The sequence below is a fragment of the Poecile atricapillus genome, chromosome 3, assembly GCF_030490865.1.
Source record: "Poecile atricapillus isolate bPoeAtr1 chromosome 3, bPoeAtr1.hap1, whole genome shotgun sequence".
Taxonomy (NCBI): Eukaryota; Metazoa; Chordata; class Aves; order Passeriformes; family Paridae; genus Poecile; species Poecile atricapillus.
The window spans coordinates 54,682,862-54,700,746 of NC_081251.1; the positions used below are offsets into that span (position 1 = coordinate 54,682,862).

The window sequence follows — 17,885 nt, forward strand, 5'->3', positions numbered from 1 at the left end:
TTGCTGTTGTGTTGCCATCAATATTTGATGTGATTCATAAAGGACAATGAAGTAATATTCTTGAACACAATGGGGTTTGTACCTGTTTGAAAAGCAGCCTGACAGCTCCACTGCAGAAAATGCAAATTCTATTTCTCATAGTGAAGGACACTGAAGTGCTTTATCACTTCAGTTCAAATATAATCTAATAAATATTCTTTGTTTTAGTCAATGCAGGGTCCATGTCATGGGTATAGTGAATTTTATTCAAAAAGGACATTCAGGTGAGAAAAAGGTCTGGTTCTGTGATCATGTCTTCAGCTTATGCAGTGTTAAGTTCATGTTCATTTGTATCAAAATGAAGCATAATCAGGTCAGTCATATGTGCTTCTGTTAAAAGTCACCATCCATAATAGAGTTTTCCTATGTTTGGTGTAACTACTGACTTTGTATACTTAAATTATTTTTTTTTAAACCCATAGGACTGGGAAAAATGGCACAATATCAGTGCGAGCTCTGGATGGTCCTAAAGCCAGCATTGTGCCAGCCACATTCAGTGCTGTCTCTCCACCTGGATATACCATTCTGGATGTGGATGTTAATGCTGTGCTCTTTGTTGGTGGTTTAACAGAAAAAATTAAGGTAATGCCTTTTCTGGTGTTCCTATGTTATCTGGCCATTTGTGTGGACAAATTTTGTTATTGCTTAAAATAGAAACAGTACATTTTAATATGCTGGTGTCATTGTAGTAGGTGCTTTAATTGCAAGTAGTTATAGCTCTTTTCAACCTCAGTAGGGATTGTCCAAATATTTTTTGAAGAACACTCTATTTTTTCATTTTAGTCAGGAAAATCTTACTGAATTATTTTTTTCTCCAGGTAAATAAAGACAAGGGCAGCAGTAGGAAGGCAGTCTGTTTTAAGTTTGGTATTGCTGGTATATTCACAATGTAGAGTTTTAAACGCTGTCAGATTTGTTTTGTTCAAATACAGTCTCTGAATTAAAATATAACTTCAGTTTTTTGGGAATTTCTGTCATGTCACTGTGGTGTCACAATTGTAAGGCTCACTAAATGAAAACCTTAACCAAGACTTTCCTAAAACTGTGCAGCAGTTTGGACATTTAATCAAGCTTACTGGTATATCTTAGGCCTCTGACTCAGAAATCTGCTTTTTCACATTATTGCGGTTTGGAATGCTTTAGATTTGTCCTACAGTTTTGTCCACATCCCTTTTTGCATGCATTTCTGCAGTGTATTCAAAAAGAAAGTTCATATTCAGTTTTTAAAAACATCTTTCATCTGAATTGTAGAAGACTGTGATACTTAGATATCATGAATTTCTTAGAAGTGACATTAAGTTCATACTTGTTGCTAATTAAAATCTATCCAATTACCCTGGGAAATATCAGTAGCACATTAAGTCTTTTGAGTCATACTTTTCCTTGAGTATTTTCAAATTGCACTTCTCCATGTTCTCTTGCAAGATCTTAATATTTGTAATTGCTGTAAAAACAGCAGGTGCTTGTCTATCTCAAATAGCTAAGTGTATAGATTTTTAATCAGCTCATATTGATGAACTGAAATTTAAATGAATTGGTATTTTTAGAAGGATAATTTTTAGCAGAGTACTCTGTGCACTGTCAACTATTACTACCTTCATCATGTTACCACATTATGGCCTACTGAGCATTGCTCCATGTGCATGAACTTAATGAGTTCTGATGGGACATGTGTTTTAATCGCTTTGCCCTCTGCACTTTTTTCTGCATCCAAAATTCAGAATGAACTTTACAGGTGTAACAGTTGAGTTCTCAGTCTGTCTTTTAGCTTGGACAGTCTGCTAAATTTCCAGGGTTTCAACCATTACAAGAGAAACACTTTGCTTATTGTATTGTGGGAAAGATTGCTCATAGTCCTTTCTTGAAAGTCTGAAATGAAAACCCAGCTAGGCCTTAACAGGTGAGAGCAGCCGGCTCTGAGCAGCCAGGAAAACTGATGGTAGAAGCCAAAGCAGCTCCTTGTTCTTCAGGATTTGTTCTCCCTAGGCTTTCCCAAGAGTCTCAAATCTAAATAGTCTTACCCGTTTAGATTGATACAAAATTCAGTTCACATTTTCACTGATCACTTGTTCTGGAGGAGAGCTTCTCAGATTAAGTAATACTCTTGATATTTAAAATATTACAAAACATCTTATATTTTCTGGGTTTTTTATGATTTTATATGGAATTTTATGCAGTAGTTATTTTTATGATTTTTGTACCAGTTGCTTTCAGATGGAGTAGATCACTTTAAATTCAATTCTAAGAAGGTTTGTGTTCTCTGTTGCAGAAGTCGGATGCTGTAAGAGTCACCACCTTCACTGGCTGCATGGGTGAAACCTTTCTAGACAGCAAACCCATTGGACTCTGGAATTTCAGGGATATTGAAGGAGACTGCAAAGGGTGTGCTGTCAGGTAGGGAAAGCACTGACTGTTTCACATGCTTCTTTGGGGAACCTGTCTGCAGTGACATTACGTTCGGTGGTAAGTAGTGGGAATTTCCACAGCAGCAGTCAAATTCCCATGTATATGCAACAGAATTTAGGTTGCAGTTCCACCGAGAGGGGAAGCAGCCAGTCTGGGCTGTAAGCGTGGTCAGTGAGTTATCAGAACTGAGCTGGTGTGACAGGGCTGTGACAGAAAGGATCCTGACAACCAGTGACCAGAAACAGTCAAAGCATGAGAGGGCATGAGAGCCACAGTGAACTGAGTGACAGCTGTGGTGTGGGTGCCTGCACTTCTCAAGTGGCATGGAGCTGAGTCCAGTGCCTCAGGGTGGCTTTCACAGCCACCAGGGTAGTGAGCAGAGACCCCACAAAAGAAAAGTGTTTGCATTCTCAAAATAGAGTGGGAAATCCTGTCCCTGTCAGTGGGAGATTTGATAAGACATCAATCCAAGTTCAGGAAGACTCCCAGGAGGTGTGCCCACATTTCCCTAGCCCTGCACTTTTTATTTTAACTTCACATGGCAAAAGAATATGGTTGGAATTGTTCTTTTCAGCCCACAGGTGGCAGATGGTGAAGGAACGGTGCAGTTTGATGGTGAGAGCTATGCCATGGTGAGCCGCCCAATCCGCTGGAACCCCAATATTTCCACAGTCATGTTCAAGTTCAGGACTTTCTCATCAAATGCTCTGCTGATGTATCTTGCTACTGATGACTTGGTAAGAGCAGCCAGCTAACCTCTCTGCTCCTTGCAGGTTTCTCACCATCTTTGCAGTCATTGAACTCATCAGATCATGAAAACAATTCGTAATCTAAGGTACCACTGTCCTGATATGATGCTGCCTGGTGTGATGCTTCACTGCTGGCCAAATGAAGACAGTGTTATAGTGTGGATGCTGACTACCTAATGTTTGCTGAATGGGAAACATTATGTTAGTCTGGGGGGAATTCCAGCCTTTCTGAAATTATTAATTAGTTTTCCTTTATCCCAGATGTTTATGTGTGTGAATATTTTCAGTTGTGTTTGTCCATTCATAGTATAAAATATTATAGTGTGATGGCAGGGGGAATATGGGAGAAGATGAGTCTTATATAGAAATCCTACTCATATGAAGAAAATGTTTATGTTTTATTGAGTGTGTTTAAAGGGGGACTGGTGCAACAAATAAGATGTAATAGTGATTGTGTTTTTACAATATTTGCAAATGGTGTCTCTTACAGCTAAAACAGAGATTAGAAACATTAGTTTTAAAGTTGTTTAAGGTTTCTATTCACACACAGTATCAAATGTGCATGGTTAACAGGGAGAAATTATTTATAAGACACCTGTCCAGATCTGAATAGCTCATCTTTGGTGTCTCTGATCCAGATTGATTTGCATGACTGACAGGGAACAGAAACTTTCCCTTAGCCTTTTCATATGGGGCAGAAGTTATGTACAGTAGTTCTCACTGATGTCTTGAAGAATTACAGAGAACTCGCTACTGTACAAAAAGTGTGTTTGTGTAAATCAGTCTTATTTCAGATTCCTGTATTTTGGAAATAATTATCAAAATAGCTGGAATTATCAAGGAGGAGCATGCTCCTCCTGACTGACTATAGCAAAAGCTAAAATTTTATTATGATAATGAAATACTTATGTAGCTTTTGTAATGAACTTTTATAATTGAATATTGAAATTAATGTCATTATTTTAGATTATTTTATATAATTATTGTTGACTTACATATTTTTCTATGATAAAAAATACTTAATTGAAATCCCAAAAACAAAGCACAAGCTACTGGTCCCTGGTATATTTTGTCTCTTATGATACTGTCCCACCACATAAAAACTTGGATGATGCTCTTTCTAATGATGCATGGATAAACATACCTAAGTATCTAGAATACTGAGTTTATTCAGTTTTACTCTGCAAAGAGGTGGAACTGGCCTTGAGCAAAATGATAACAAAAATTTCTCCAGTACATTTATGTCCTGGGTCATAATTCTACCATTACTTACCTAATGGCTTTCATGCTGTCTGATTCTCTGGCTATTTGTTTTGCTCTTTGTATGGTGACAGCTCATTTTCTGGAGATACTGCAGCATATGCTGTTGCTCCAGTCAGCCATCTCCAGTTGCTGCTTGAATACTGGTGTCAGTGGTTGATGAAAATAAGAGTGTTCATAGCTCTCTTTGTCTCCATCTCTCTGTTGCTATGCTGCTTCTGTAGATTATTCTCTTAAAATATGATAAAACATGCTCAGTTTTCCATCTTCACTATTTCTGTTTTCTATCTTGCAAGTTTAAATCTAGCTGAGGTATGCAATAAATACACTAATTATAGTACAAACACACTCTCAAAGCTGAGTATTAGTTTCAGGTAATTATAATGTCCATTTGTATCTTAAATCTAAAATAAAAGTACAGCTATCCCATCAAAACTCCAACTATGATGCCAGCAAAATTCCAACTAAATTAGCTATCCAAAAAAGAATGTAAGGAGAAAAAAGACCTTGGCATCAGACTTCTGTAGGTGAGAGTCCTGGGTAGTAAATGTATAAGTTGTGGCATTTTTAAATCTTGAAAGGTGTTGTCTTTAGTCACCCAGGATTAAAAAGTGTTAATTTAATGTCTTATGCCCCTTACCAAAATGGACAAGAAACATAATGGTGTATCTCACCTTTTTCATTAACAGAAGGACTTCATGAGTGCAGAACTCAGTGGTGGGCGTATAAAAGTCAGCTACGATCTGGGTTCAGGTACAGCTTCAGTTATCAGCAACCAAAATCATAATGATGGCAGATGGAAATCTTTCACCCTGTCTAGAATTCAAAAGCAAGGTAAGTTCCTGTGGTGTCAGCACCATGACTTTTCCAGTTATCTGTGCAGTACACCTAACCGTCTAATCACAGGGAAGATGCTGTGGGAATTATAAGTTCTGGTGATTTAGCAACTTCTTTTGCTTAGATTATAGATGTGTTGAGTTGCATGTGATTGATTGCACTGTCAAACAGCACTTTATGAACAGGTAGCCTATTTGTCAGGCACAGTCATTTTATACAGTCATAAATTGCATTCTAAAATTCTGACTGGGGAAAAAAAGTCTTTTCATCGGTTCCCTGATGTTCCAAATCATGAAACACATGTGTGATTTTTGTTAGGACAGCAAAGGCTTTTATGCTGTACAGTCCTCTCATGCTTAGTATATGCCCAAGTGCTTAAAAAAAGCAGTGACTTTAGCACTGATAGTACAGTATTTAACTAGACAAACACCACTACTTTATCTTCCCTAATGATGTGCATTGTGCCATGAACTGAATCTGCATGGAAACAACTGGGAACATCTCTAGAAGTTCTACTAATTCTTTAACATATCACTGGCACACAATGTGAAGTGGTGGAATTTGATAAGAACACAAAGACTACTGGTTATCATACTGGCAAAACCCTTTTTTTGTTTTGTAGTCTGGTTATAGGGCTGGTAGAATCTTAAGCTGAGCCACATTCATTTTATTTATAGCAACTGTGACATACCCTGTGCTTTTGCAGTTTGAATTTTTACTTCATTCTGAATTTTCAGGATCACCACAAGCCCCTAAACACATTCCTCTGCCCTCTGCCCTCTGCAGTGCCAGCTCTCTACCTGGCCTTCATACCTCACACACAGTCCTTCTTCCTTGTCATTTGGATGAGGTAGACTTGGGACAGTAGACAAAATAATTTAGTGATCTCACTTGTAAATTTTCTGCACCTTTAGAGGAGGAATGTCTTATTGCTAGGCAGTTATAGTTCATAAGTAACCCAAGAGGTATTAATATAAAGTACAATATCATGTAATTGTAATTTATCAATAGCATTCAAACACTGTGTTTATAAAGAAGGTACAGGTATAGAAATTAAAGGAAAATTAATCTGGTTTCGGTAAGGTGTAGCAGAAAGTCTGTCTATTCAATTCTTAAGGAAGGAAGGAAAGAAATCCTTTCTTTTCATCCCTATATATCATCGGGCCTGCTCAGCAATTTTTACTGAGTCTTATTTCTTTTATTGAACTTTATATTCTGTATTAATCCATACATTAAAAATATACATGGAAAAAGCACCCAAACAGGATGGTTGTATGTAGCACATCACTTACTCTATACTGAGATTAGACATGAGAGCAACTGACTGGTTTGGGTTTGAAAGTGGTTTAGAGTGACTGATCACCAGTCTCTAAGGCACATAATGACAGTGCTTAACAAACTTTTACACTGAAAAATCATGTTCAAGAGGCAATCTTTGCACTGAGATCACAAATTAAATGCAAAATGATCTCTTGTCATGACTATGTCCTGAAGTGTTAGCTCCAAATTACAGTGACACAAAGAAGGCACCAAATGGAAACAGGTTTAGAGAATATATAAAAATAAAGTGTACAGAATTGCTATAGCTTTTCAGGTTGTTATGGAAACAGAGGAAAGTGCAGGTTTCTTCCCCTGCCCATAATTAATAATGTGGAAATCCAGTATCATAATTGCAAAATACAGCCCTCCTTGTCTCTTCCCTCACCTGTTAACCCTCCAAATATTTTTCTGTTGGTTTCTTACATTAAGACATCATTGTTCATGATGGATATTTTGTAACTAATCTCAAATGTCTTTTAGCCAACATATCAATTGTAGACATAGACACCAATGAAGAAGAAATCATAGCAACAACTTCTACAGGCAGCCACTTTGGACTCAACTTAAAAGGACATGAGAAAATATATTTTGGGGGGTTGCCAACCCTGAGAAATCTAAGGTAACGTAGCTCAAACCAATTTCTTTAGTCTTGATAAGGGGATGTAAACACAATGTAATCTTATTCTCTGCATTTATTTCTCAAGTTCATTTACAGCAAGTGAATGGTGAATTCCCAATGTACCCTGTACTGCCTCAGCAGAACAGTGCTTTATTTGCATATGTTCTGTATTTCACAAGACTCACCTTATACAGATACAATGGAAATGACACTTGCAGTGCAGTACATCTTTCTGATTCTGTGCAAGAACCATGATGTAGCTGACTTTTTAAGCATTTATTTATTTGATGCATAGAATTTGTGACTGCAGATTCAGAGAACTGGCTCAATACCTTCACAAAATTAAGGGCAAGTGTTTACTTTGTTCCTGAGTAGAAAAATTGACCTGCAGACTACTCTGCATGGGATTACTGCTTAATGGATATCCATGTTTTTGCATAATCAGTGTCAGTATATTTTAAATATGTATTAAAATATTTTGCTTAGATATATATTTTTTAATTATTTGTAGATTTTAGTTCCTGGTCTCCTAAGATAAAATTCCTCCTGTATTCAGGACTTAAAGTATATGATGTGATACTCTTCGTGTATTTAATGTAAACAGAATGAAATATTTTCCATTCAGAAGTCTGATCCTGAATTTTCTACACAAATAAAATTCCCAGTACTTATTTGTTAAATATTGCATAGTAATAGTAATAAATGTTAACTTCAGCGTAAATAAACTAAAGCAATAGAATAACAGATACTTGAATTTAGTGACTTTCCTTCATGGCTTTAAATAGACCAAAAAACTTACTTAAAGTTTAAATGAATATTCAGCAGTTTTGCAATGGCAAGAACAAAAGAATTCTGTGCTACAATGAACAGATGAGCAACACAGAAACAGCCCCATTAATCTATGTCAGCTTTAACTACATGGTATAATGAGAGCCTTGAAGTGGTCTTGTGCACAAGGAACTGTTGTGTTTAATCCACAGGCTCTTCTGCCACTAAAAGAATGGACATATTTGTTAATTTATTAGGATAATCATTGACCTCTGATGTCAAATCACCCAGCAATAAAAAGATCTAAGATCCATTTTACTCATGAAATATAACACTATGTTATGTAATTGTGAAATCACACCAGTGCATAACAAAACATCTAGAGCAATTATCTTCCACTTCCTTTGTGGCTGCCCAGAAAATCAGTGTACCACAGCTACTTTGACCTGTGGTAACCATTCTGCCTACAGCTATGACTCATGAGTGCCTGAGGCAAGATTAATGTTATGGTAAATTAAAATCAGAAGTAGTGAAAGGGGGATTAGGGAAAAGCTGAGCTACTGCAAACAACAGGCACTGAGGTATCCATGACTTTGTAATTACCACATCATGTCAGTTCTGCCAAATTCTTTTACATGGTTTGCTTTTGCTCGTGACCAAGTATAGTATCAAGTTATAAAAACCCTCTGATGTGTTACATTTTAAGGTAGCTGTTTGCTACTGTTATAATAGTTAATACATATATATATATAAATATAACAGTTAATGCTATAACTGCTAATTGTTATAGCATACATAGACTCTCACCTTTTATTATATATTGTTTGTAAATGATGTACACCTGCTTCACTGTGAGATATCTGAACCTTGCTAATAAGTATCACGGAACAATACAAGACGTACCGTTTGCTACAATTAATGCCACGTTGTTGTTTTCTTTTTTGTCTTTCTTTCTCACCCCAGTATGAAAGCAAGGTAAAAACAATCAGATTATTTGCATGACTTGCATGTGTCTAGTTAAAGTGCAGCTTGAAGGCACGGGTGGCACCGCAGCAGCAGCAGCATGGGCAAGGTTTAGATTAGACCAGTTGCTACGCTAAGGCTCTTAGTTCAGCGAGCAGCTCCTGCCACAGCCAGCAAAGCTGCTCCCAAGTGCTCACCACCATCACGTTCCACGCTGTGCACACACCTACACAAGCAACTTCTATTTTCCTCGCGCAGCTGCTTCCTTCAGCTGTGCGTTGCTTGTGCCAGCGCAGAGCCTCGGAAGCGGGGCTGCAGCCAGCTGTGTTGCTGACCTTGGCTCCGACCTCCAGGCTGTAGGAGCGCTGTGGTACCGTGTGAGGTGGGGAGCGCCGAGCTCAGAGGCAGTGAAGTAGGTACTGAGGAGAGCATGAAAGCGAGGTGGAGATTTTTTGTGAAATTTGCCACTTCTCATGTTCATGTAGTATGAGTTCAGGAGAATGAGGGGGAGAGAGGGGAGGTTGCCTATTTCAGACTGCGTTTTCAGTTTGCAACTATTTGTATCCATTGCTTTTGCTTCAGTATACCCAGATATGAACTGATTTTCACTGTGTTTTGCAGCCTAATTCCTGGCCTGAACTGGAAAAACACAACTTCACTCCCACACTCCTGCCCTGAACCTCAAAAAGATTATTTCCTCCCAAGCTCCAGAAATTGCTTGGTTTTTTTCCCTCAAAACTGACCTATCTTGGCAAAAAGGAGCTAACAAAAAAATCCAAAAACAAACCAAGAGTTACGCAAGATCTTTGTGATCTTGGACTTTGTTTGCTGTATTTTGGAAAGGAAAAAAGCAGTCTTAAAGAAAACATCAAGCAAGTGTTCAGTGTTTGCAAAGAGGTTGAGCCAGACAACCCACGGTGCTCCCTTCCAACCTTACCCATTCTGTGATTCTTTGATATGGGTTGGGAATTATAACAGCAACTGTTTGTAGCAGGACAGGATGAGGACAGTTTGTCAATGGACAAGGCAGGAAAGGGTAGTAGCAGGAATGGTTTCTGGATGGCAAAGTCTACGGGCACCAGCGACAATGGTAACAGCAAAACTGTTCTTCCATTGGGAAGATAAATCCATCAAGGAACTGGAGAAAAATGAGCTAGGAAAAAAAACCTGAAAAATGAAAGGTGAACTCAGCTACTTGACTGTAAATAAAGCAGCATATGGATCATTTTAGTAAACCAGATGCTTGCTTTAACTTATGCAAAGTACTAATTTGCCAGAGAATACATTACGCTTGCTCAGTTGGCTATAATGCAAAGAATGGCTTTCAGTGCCAAAACATGCAGCTGATTAGTATCTGCACAAAATGATTTGATTTTGTAATTAATATTCTTTGCATTTTTTTTTTCCTTCCAGGGAACTGCAGTTACTTCCCTCCTTTCCCACCCCACCCCAGTTTTAACTCCTTATTTATTTCCCAAATTCATTTTTCTCTCTTTGAGCTGCTCATACTATTCAGATATTCTAGTAAGCACTCAAGGGTAATATTTTTTAGTAAATTAAATCGTGGTTTTTTTTTTCTTTTTGGATTTACTCTCCATGGTATCAATGGCACGTCTTTTTTTTTTTCCTGAAGTGACTTTATAAGGCTTTTCTTCTGGCAAGCCTGTTTCAGATGCTGCCAGCAGTTATGGCCTCACTCTGGTGTACCTGGGCCTGGAAAATTGTACTTTTGCAATCAAATATGATCGTTTTGGTGTTACTTTCAAGGGGTTTCTCATTTCCTCTCATCAGCCAGCTGATGAGTCAAACATGGACCTTGAATTCCATTACAGTACTTTCCTGTCAAGGATGGATAGTTACATTCTGTAACAAACCCAAGTGCTTTGTTTTGTTTAACTGCCTGAAAAAGTCAGATGAATTGCTGTGTCCTAAGAAAATATGCAGCAGTTTTCATAAGAAAGTTACTGGACATATAAAATAAAAGTCAGTCCACCTGATTGAATTCCTGAAGCATGTTGGCAAAAACTTCACTCAAATATTTGTATGCTGCTAAAGTTCTTCTTTCATTTGCTCTAGCATGCAAAAAGATGAAAAAAAATTTCTTCCAGTTAAGGTCTGTCCTTACTGTCATGATTTCCTAGTTTGCATCTTTCTTCTTTGCCTAAGAAACAGCACCTTCCTTATTTCATACCTCACTGTGTTTTAACGTCAAAGGTGCTCTCCTTTACCAAAGGAAAAACACAAAAAACAAAACAACCAACCAAAAACCCTTAAAGAAAAGAAAGAACAAATTAAGAAGGGGACTGTTGTCAATTGGAGATGAGATGAACCTCGTTACACCTTTGAGCGGTGCAAGGCAGAGTGCAATGTGTGCTGATAGAGTGTAGAAGTGTATTCAAGTGTATGTGTGTAGTTAAAATAAAAATCAAGCATCTGTGCATCTGAAAGTGTACGTATGTGTGCCTGGCTGACTGTTCTCCCTAAACTCTATTTTTGAAAATTGTACTTCTAAATGTTTTTTAGGCCTGAAGTGAACTTAGAGAAATACACAGGTTGCCTCAAAGACATTGAAATTTCAAGGACACCTTATAATATATTGAGCAGTCCTGACTTTGTTGGTCTAACCAAAGGATGCACACTAGAGGTTAGTCTGATTTCCATGTATTTTGGCCTTAATGTTTATAAATGTTTTCTGGATTCTGATTTTATGGCATAGTAAATTAATTGTATATCGTATATTCCTTCCTTAGATAGGAATCTAACCTTAAAATCCAAACAATTATGTTTAAAAGAAAGAAAGATGAGTAAGTCTGATCAGCAAGGAGATAACTTTTTCAGATCCTGACTTCTTAGAGAGTATCTCTGGCCACTTGTGATATTCCTATCCCTAAAAGGTAGGATTTTCTGAATTGAGTAGCAGTGATGTAGCTTTGTTTCAGCTGACTGAAATGCTAATTATTTGCGTTAATGAGGATAGGCACTGACAACACTGCAAAAACAAAAAAACCCTGATGCACATAAAACCCAAGGATTTCATTTTTTAAAAAAAATTGTTATTATAAAGTCATTCACTACATAAAACCTCAGGTATGAATACTTACTATCACGAGTTACTGCTGAGTTGGAAGACACATTTCTTACTGATCACTAAGAATGTGCAAAACTGATGTTGTTATTTTAACTTTAAATGCATCTATTTTCAGTTGCTGCTGCTTGCAATTAACAGCCTTTCAGTGCATATAGAATTCATGGAATTTGATCTGAAATTTGGGAGAGAATTTAGTAATTTTCCATGGAAAATGGAAAAAAAAAATATTTTTATGTAAAAAATACTTTCACTGCCATTTGTGTCCCAGTTTATAGTTCGTAGTTCTTCCCTGGAAATCTCTAGTATTTAAGATAGTTTTGCTAGCAGGTGGAAGATATCCATCAGATACCATATATACCATATATCTGGTATTTCATATCAGATACCATTATAGTAAGTACAAATGAGTTGTTGTTAATCCAGTGCTCTCCAAATATTTTATTTTTTTTCTACAAAACATTAAAACTTTACTTTGAACAGCGACTGGAACTTGGCTGGGCCAAAATGAAGGCAAGGGCCCTATTTTGCTGTTTTTATCCATTGTACATTTGGCCTTCATCAGAGCAAAAAAGTACACAACAGTAGGACTCTCAGACGGGATATTAGACCAGATTTGTTATGAGATCCATATTTTCAAGTTTGTGGTAAAGCTAAATTGTAAACAAGCAGATTGTTCAAATGCTATTAAATCTTACAGATTTTGCTTCAGCAAAAATTGGATAGAGAGGTTCTTATTTGTTTTGATTTATAGTATATTCTTTCTGGAGCAGGAAAGAAGGATAGTTGTGTTCATTTTCTTCTGTTGCTGTGAATCTTAGAAAGTACTTTGCCTTTCACATTATTTTGTGACACTTGAGGTTTCAGAGTATGAAATCTAATTGGATTAACCCTTTTGTTGGGGAAATAAAATAATCTAATTGTACAAAACAAGACATAATGAAATTAAAAATAAGAGAAGCAAAAGTAAAGGATAAAGACTTGGATATGTGTGCAATCATTTAATGTCCTCAGATTTCAGAGAAAGGTGAGCACCAGCAGCAATTATTTTATCTGGTATAATTTTTTATCTTTAGAACTGAAAACAGTTCTATTGTACTGAATAAATGGTGAACTACTTCAGAAAAGTCACTGTTTCTATAGATTGGTCTTCCACATCTGGAAGAATACATGAGTTGGCAGCAAAGACAGAAAATCTTTGGGAGTATTCACTGATTTATTATTTGATGATATATTCTGCTCTTTAAATTTTGTTAATGCCTATCAATGTCTGAAAAGTTGGGCCACATGCACCAAGTGCTTTGTTTATGACTGAATAACCAAGAAAGCAGTGGTGCTTAGCGAAGTCACGAAAATTAATGAAAAGTATTTTCTCAGCACATCTGACAAATAATAAAATCTAGTTTATGTTCATATTGGGTTTTATTGCCTATTGTATAGATTCAAAAGCAAAGTCCAACTGTATTAACTCAATGAAAAGCACATATATAAAATAAAAACAACCTTGAGCAATTATTTTTAATCCAGGAGGATATATCGACATAAAACTGGAACTTTGCCTTCCTGTAAGATAGGATTCCACAAATACAGTAATGATGCCAGATGTAAACAGATAAACTAGTGTTTGCAGAACACTTTGAGTAGATTGCTAAGTGTTTATTATTATTCTTTCCATCGTTTCATACTATATTTACATTGTTTATTATTTTAGTTCAGAAATCTTCCTGTGCATTCATAATCTTGCTTTTACTTGTACTAATGTACTTCCCTGTCCTCTCCTTCCTACAGAACATTCATACAGTCAGCTTCTCCAAGCCAGGTTTTGTGGAACTGCAGCCAGTCTCCTTTGACGTGGGCACAGAAATCAATCTCTCCTTCAGCACCAGGAATGAGTCTGGGATCATCTTGTTTGGCACAAGTGGCACAATTGTCCTCCCCAGGAGAAAGCGCAGGCACTCTGCAAGGAAAGCTGCTCCTCTGAGGAGAAAGCGCAGGCAGACAGGACAGGTGAGAGGAACCTGGCAAAGGATTTAAAACCCCCCCACAATTCTGCTGAACTGCCACAGTTTGCTTCAAAACACTGTCAGGTGTTTATGCTTAAGTTAAAATTCAGTTATTTGGAAAAAATTATTTCTAGTGTTATCCTTTATCTGATGAAAAATCTAATAGAAGCTGAATTTTACTTTTTTTTTTGGTCCTAGATAAATTGTTTCTTTTACAGATTTACAGTCATGTATCCACTGCTTGTTGCTAAGCAGCAGATTTGGTTTTCTATTATATTCCATGTTGGGTTTTTTAATGAAACCCAAATATTAAAAAATACTGTTCTTCACTCATTTTGAGGAGTACTTATTTACTATTAATGCTTGGAAACTCTCAATCCTGTTCATAGAGACATAAATGAGGATTATTCCCTGAGAAACGAGGATAGTTTCCCTGAGACCAAAAGGAAGAAAAAAAAAAAAAAAAAAAGCTGCTGAACACAGTGAAGATATGCCCCTTGTTTGGCATCACTGACGTGGAATTTAAGACTTGGAGTGCTCTGGCTTCTCCTTCTCTCTCCTAAAATACAAATTTGCGGTATTAGTCCACAGTATCTGAGTGACTGGCAAAAATGTGATTACTAGAAATTGTTACAAATTATTCAAGTCTTTAATAAATCTTAATTAAAATGGACAGACAGACACACTACAACAGCAATAAACAGAATGTGTTGATGCACTCTTTGTTCAGCACTTCTGGGAAGTGATATTTCATTATTCTCCTTTCTACCTGTTTTGGAAGAGAGCTCTTGGTGACCTGGAGTAACACACTCCTGGGACAGCACGTTGTAATGGCTCACCTGGAGGACATTAACTTCGGGGTAGGGGCTCCTACCTGTCCCAGGTCTTTGGGTCACAGAAGTGAACATGGGCACTTACTGCTATACTAACTGGAGTTTAGATCCAGAAATTATGATACTGGTGCTGGAGTAACTATTGGCGTGATTTGGCAAACATCCAAACACAAAACTCAAGCTGAGATCAGTGCACTTCAGGGCTTGATGAGTTTAAGAGCAGGTCTTGTAACAACAAAAACCAGAAGAATTGGAGGTTAGAAGTCTCCATCCATCCCTGAAAATAGATAGAGAGTTGATGTTTTCCAGCATGACCTTGTTTTACCCCTTCCTCATTATAAAAATGCCAGAGTGCAGCAGCAGCAGCGCTGAAACAGCAATGTCTTGTCTGTGGTGAGCACATTAATAGCCAGTGTAAGACAGCAAAACATACACACTAAATGTAAAACTAAGGTAAATAATTTCTTTCCAAATGTAACTTATCTTTTCACTCCAACATATACCTTGCAGGCCTACTATGCTGTGTTCCTGAACAGAGGTCGGCTGGAAGTGCACATCTCCACTGGGATCCGGGATCCCCACAGAATCACCATCAGACCAGAGGCTGGCGAGTTTCACGATGGCAGAGCGCATTCCATCCGGATAGAACGAGCTAGAGGGTAACAAATACCTACAAGTGCTACAGAACACACAGCACAGCTAATTCAACAAAGCAAATGTATTAATGGCTTTGGCAATCCATGTAAATGCCTCTTCTGAGACAAAAAAAATTAGTTTCATTCCGTCATTGTCCAAAACTTCTTAGAAATAAGTTTCTGATAGTCCTCACTGTTCTGAAGAGATGGGTTTACTTGCCTTCATAGGCTACCAGGTTGTTTCTCCTGAGATTTGTGTTTTCCTGAACTGGCATCTTTAGCCTCTTTGCAAATATATTTTACAAAAGAATCTGAGGGTGAGAAGTTCTGCTGTGGTGCAAAAAATCTCCTTTTCAGGACGTATAGAAAAATACCATTTTCAAAGGGTGCAAACTGCAGCAGCACAGCAGCCTGTAGCCTTTTTGAGATGCCATGTGCTGGACACAGTGGTGCCCAGCTAAATAGGGTAAAACAGTGAAAACACAGTCACACTTATTGGAAAAGCCATCACAGACCTTCTCAGACCACATTGTTTTACACTGAATTTCACTTGAATTCCTTTGCCCTTTCCCAGACATTTTAAAACTTTCTCATTACACTTCACCATTCAGAAAGGGATTAGAAACAGCACTACTGTGGTTTGTAGGACTAAGGCAGCCAATAATATTTATGGCCTGGAATAGCCCTTGTTCCAAGCAGGGTTTATTATGGACATTTGAACATACGAATGTGTACATCTGTACTGACATTTGTTGGATTGGGGCACTATGCACAATGTTCTGTGTTGTTGAAAGAAATCAGAAAGAAGACCTGACATCCAGCATGTTACAAAAGGCACTTATCCACTTCACCCTCTTATCCCAACAACACTGCAGCCTTCTTGACCAGCCATTCCTGTCTAGTCCCCAAGTGCCCTTCTGTTCCCTCTGTAATTTGCTTTCCTTTCTGTATAATTTTCTGACTGAATTTCTATTGTATTGTTAAAAAATCTCTCATAAATAATGCTGCCAGTCAATAAGTCTCCTCTACTTTGATGCCTAGGTCAAAGTCAAACCGTAAATGCTTTGGAAGGAAAAGTTATTTTGGAAACAGATGACTGAATTTTGTGATACATTTTATGCCCCTGTGACAGAACACAAATATGCAGATGATAATAAAAAGCTCTAAACAACAAAGTAAATTCTTTTATGCAATGCTATAAGGACTACAGTAGCTTGACCTTATAAGGGTACATGTGAGAGTACATCAAGGCAAAATTGCTGTACAATGCCATCCAGTGATGGTGCTTGTTCAGATGAGACCTCTGTGTTTTCAAAGTAGCTTTGTTACAAAACAAATTGCCTGAACTCTGAAGTTTCTGTAACCTGAAATGGATGTGAAAAGACATAAATTAAGATTAACCCTTCCTATGCTCATCATGAACTCAAGCTTTATTTTTTTTTAATGTGAGGAACACCCTGTGAGAACTCTGCAGAGTTAATTGTCCATGATTATAATTTATGATATATGAATAATATGGTATATTATAATTATAATATAATTATGAAAATTATATTGTTGAAAACTAATGTATATCATTGCATGCTTCTGCTTAGACCCAAAATGTTTACATGATTAGGCATGGCTAAGATGCAGCAGCACAAAGGATAACTTGAGTATTGACAATCTGACATCCCTATGCTCCTCTGAAGGCAGAGAAGGGAAATGTCCTCTCTGGGACAATTCATGGAACCTAAATTAGTCTTTTGCTCTGAACTGCCTCCAGAGAAATCTCTCTCCTTCTGTTTCCACTGCTGAAGGGACTAGGAGATATCATAGGGATTGTCCTGAAAGATAAGTCTTTTAATAACTGCCTTCTCTAACCCTTTGAAAAATTAGTCACATTTCTTAATCTGCAGCTTTCAAAACCAAATTAATTCATCCAAAACTATGAGGAAACTGGACAATTTACACTTAGTACAGCACTTACATAGTTCAGGTGCTTGAGTCACTGTCCAGTTCTGTCTAGAATGTGTGTAAATAACAAAGCCAAGCATTTTGTATTTGAAAATTTTCAATAAGCATTTTCAATATTCATTTGCTTGCAATGTAATTATAGTTAAGAAAGAATATCAGAGTTTAATATAATTTTGTGGTTGACAAAAGGGAATTTATTTGCCAGAAACTAATTAGTCAGCCAGTGGTGCTGCAGACTCCTACCTTCCTCTCTTCAGCCCTAACAGTAGCCATGGGACTGCTTTGTGTTTTGCTTGCGCCATGTGAAATACCCGTTGGAATGAATTATAGCACCTGTATCAGTACATGGTGAGCAATCAGCAATTTTCCTGCTCTGCCACCTCCCCCAGAAAAAGCTATGAGATCTTTAAAA

At 37.3% G+C, this 17,885-nt stretch overlaps 1 protein-coding gene across 6 annotated transcripts in view; it reads left to right on the plus strand.

Moving 5' to 3' along the window:
- The window catches only part of LAMA2 (laminin subunit alpha 2), a 341,474-nt gene that overhangs the window by 305,666 nt on the left and 17,923 nt on the right, over positions 1-17,885 (plus strand). For 4 of the 6 annotated variants that reach the window (XM_058834225.1, XM_058834220.1, XM_058834221.1 and 1 more), the window contains 8 exons: positions 462-621; positions 2,309-2,433; positions 3,020-3,182; positions 5,144-5,288; positions 7,092-7,230; positions 11,485-11,605; positions 13,835-14,053; positions 15,393-15,541. In XM_058834225.1, coding sequence (XP_058690208.1) covers positions 462-621; positions 2,309-2,433; positions 3,020-3,182; positions 5,144-5,288; positions 7,092-7,230; positions 11,485-11,605; positions 13,835-14,053; positions 15,393-15,541 — 1,221 coding nt within the window. Of the gene's footprint in view, positions 1-461; positions 622-2,308; positions 2,434-3,019; positions 3,183-5,143; positions 5,289-7,091; positions 7,231-8,961; positions 11,391-11,484; positions 11,606-11,711; positions 11,862-13,834; positions 14,054-15,392; positions 15,542-17,885 lie in introns of those variants that run through there. The other 2 variants (XM_058834226.1, XM_058834227.1) reach the window with 2 other exon arrangements.